This window comes from Apteryx mantelli, chromosome 4, assembly GCF_036417845.1.
Source record: "Apteryx mantelli isolate bAptMan1 chromosome 4, bAptMan1.hap1, whole genome shotgun sequence".
Taxonomy (NCBI): domain Eukaryota; kingdom Metazoa; phylum Chordata; class Aves; order Apterygiformes; family Apterygidae; genus Apteryx; species Apteryx mantelli.
The window spans coordinates 62,194,763-62,197,312 of NC_089981.1; the positions used below are offsets into that span (position 1 = coordinate 62,194,763).

The window sequence follows — 2,550 nt, forward strand, 5'->3', positions numbered from 1 at the left end:
TTCTTGTGTCTGGGTGACGCGAATGCTTTTTTGGGGAAAACCACCCCATCCCCCGAAATTTCTATATTTACATGCAAGTCCTAGACGCTGGCAAAGTGTACATCTGAAATCCAAGCCTTCGGACCATGCCTAACGATGGTCCCCTTTCTGCAGACTGCTCCATTGATATTAGTCAGAATTTTTTTTAACACCCCATTTAACAACCTTGGGGAAAAAAAGACCCAAAACCATCAACAGTAGCAACAAAACCAAACAAGAAAGTCACTCTCTCTCTCTCTGAGGCGTACTCAGAAAACCACTCAGTTAAACCAGAAAATAAGCGTTAAAAATGAAAGAAAAAAAAAGAAAAGAAAAACACCCAGTAGTTTGGACAGGGCAGAGATTTGTGTGACTGGGGAAATCTGCTTTTTTTTTCTTTTTTTTTCCTTTTTTTGTTTTGCTTTGTTTAATCCTTTCACCAGGTCCTACCGTATAGCAAGGTGGAGCAAGACATGGCAGTGCCATAGTCAGAAGTAGAAGAGTTTAGGTGAGACAAACTGGAGACTTGGCTCTGCAGAGAGGAAGGGCTGGCTGAGTGCTGTCCCATGTCTGGAGACTGCCCCGCACTGTTTGTCTGGTGGCTCTGATGCTGTCCGAGGCTGTTGCCATTGGTAGCCACTGTGATCGTTGTAGCTGCCTGCTGCTGATGGCTCTGGATCGCTGCTGTGGGTGTGTTGGAGCCTGCTTGGCAGGGCTTGCCATCCTTCACAAGCACTGGCACTGCCACCCTTCTGGGAGACTGCTGCTGCTGGCAAGAGCCGTTCTCCTGTTGCATCTGCTGCTGCGCAGCCTTGTCTTTGGCCTGACGTTTCATCTTGTAGCGGTGGTTCTGGAACCAGATTTTGACCTGAGTCGGGGTGAGGTGTATCATGCTGGCTAAATGTTCCCTCTCAGGGGCGGAGAGGTATTTCTGCTGCTTGAAACGCCTCTCCAGCTCGTAAACCTGGGCCTGGGAAAAAAGGACCCTCCGTTTCCTCCGCGGCGTGCTCTGGAGCGGGGCCATGCTCTTGCTCACGTCGCCCAGGGAGCCGAGGCTGCCCATGCCGCCCATGTTCATGCCCGAGGACGGTGCCATGAAGCGAGAGACTGCAAGGGAGAAGACGGCACGGTTTAAGCGGCTCGGCTCAGCTCGGCTCGGCCTGAGCGGGGCCCCGCGCTCCCCGGCCGCGGCCCGCTGCGCCCCGCCGCCGCCGCCCGCTCCGCCGGGGCCCCGCAGCCTCCCCGTAGCGCGGCCCCGGGCGGGGGCCCCGGCCGAGCCCCCGCGGCGCCCCGCTCCCAGCCGACACCCCGCGGCCCCTCGGCGGCGGCGGCGGCACCCCCTCCTCGCCCGGCCCAGCCCCGGGGAAGAAAGGCGACCGCTCGCCCCTCGCCCTGCCCTGCCCTACCCTGGGTGACACCCGATCTGGGGACCGCTGCCGAGCAGCTACCTGGAGGCGACAGCGCGCCGGCAGCGGCCGGGCCGGGGGGCTCCGCCGGGCCGGCCGCGGCGGGCTCGCCCGCTCCCCGCCGCGCCTCCGGGGACGCGGGTCCTGCTCCTCCGGCTCCCCCCTCGCCCTGTCGGAGCCGGGCGGCGGGCAGGGCACAGGCAGCGCCGGCTCCCTCGGCGGCCCCCGGGCCGTGCCGCTGCCGCCCCGCCGGACGGCGAGCCCCGGGCTCCCGCTCCCTCGCAGCGCGGGGCTGCCCGCCTCCTTCCCCCGCCGGCAGCCCCGGGAGGCTGCCATGAAACCAGACGGGGGAGGAGGGACCGGACACCATCCTCGGGCAGGGGGAGGAATGGGGGGGCGGCTGCGATTCGGACCGGCTTTTGCCCTGGCGCGGAGCCCCCGGCGCCCGCGGTGCGGCGGGGCAGGTGCGCAGCCACCCCCGCCGGCCACCCAGCCCCGGGGCTCACTTACTTGAGGAGAAGCGGGGGTCCGGGTTGGTGCCGTACCATCCTGTCGCCGAAGCGCTGTTCCTCATGGTGTCCTGGTAAGGCGGGAGCTCGCTCATGTTGCCCAGGTTCCCATTGCAGTAGCCCCCCATCGTAGCGTGGGAGAGCTGGGGGACCCCTGCCGCTGTCATATGGTAGGCGGCAGTCACTGTTCCGTTGTGGCCCATGGGGTGCTGCTGCATGGCCGGCTGAGAAACCTGAGACTGTCTGTAGGCTGACAAGGGAGCCCCCAAGTTACTGCCCTCCATGCCCACTTTCTTGTAGCTTTCCTCCAAAGGACTCAAGATGTCAGACACTGAGAAAGGAGTCGTATGCTTTGGGCTCATCGACATGATTCGGCGGCTGGGGGAAAAAAAAAAAAGGAAGGGGAGGCAAATCTTTTTTTTTTTTTTTTTTGCCAAATATTCTGGTGTTGCCTTAACGCCGATCTTGTTGGATGTACACGTAACCGAGTGGACGAAGTCCGCCTTAATTGGATTGAGTGGAGGCTCAGGGCTGCCTTTCGTTTGTTTTAGCCAGACGCCAGGTTTTAGGCTGCCACCAGAGGCGGGGCATAGGCACTAAAGCAACAAGACAATAGA

The 2,550-nt window shown here is 61.3% G+C and overlaps 1 protein-coding gene across 1 annotated transcript; it reads right to left on the minus strand.

Annotated features, from left to right (window-relative positions):
- Positions 1 to 454: 454 nt before the first annotated feature.
- NKX2-1 (NK2 homeobox 1) lies at positions 455 to 2,301 on the minus strand. Its single transcript, XM_013941000.2, has 2 exons — positions 1,935 to 2,301; positions 455 to 1,125 (listed from the first exon to the last, which is right to left on the minus strand). Exons 1-2 carry the CDS (start codon positions 2,299 to 2,301, stop codon positions 455 to 457), a joined length of 1,038 nt encoding a protein of 345 aa, XP_013796454.1.
- Between the last annotated feature and the right edge of the window lie 249 nt (positions 2,302 to 2,550).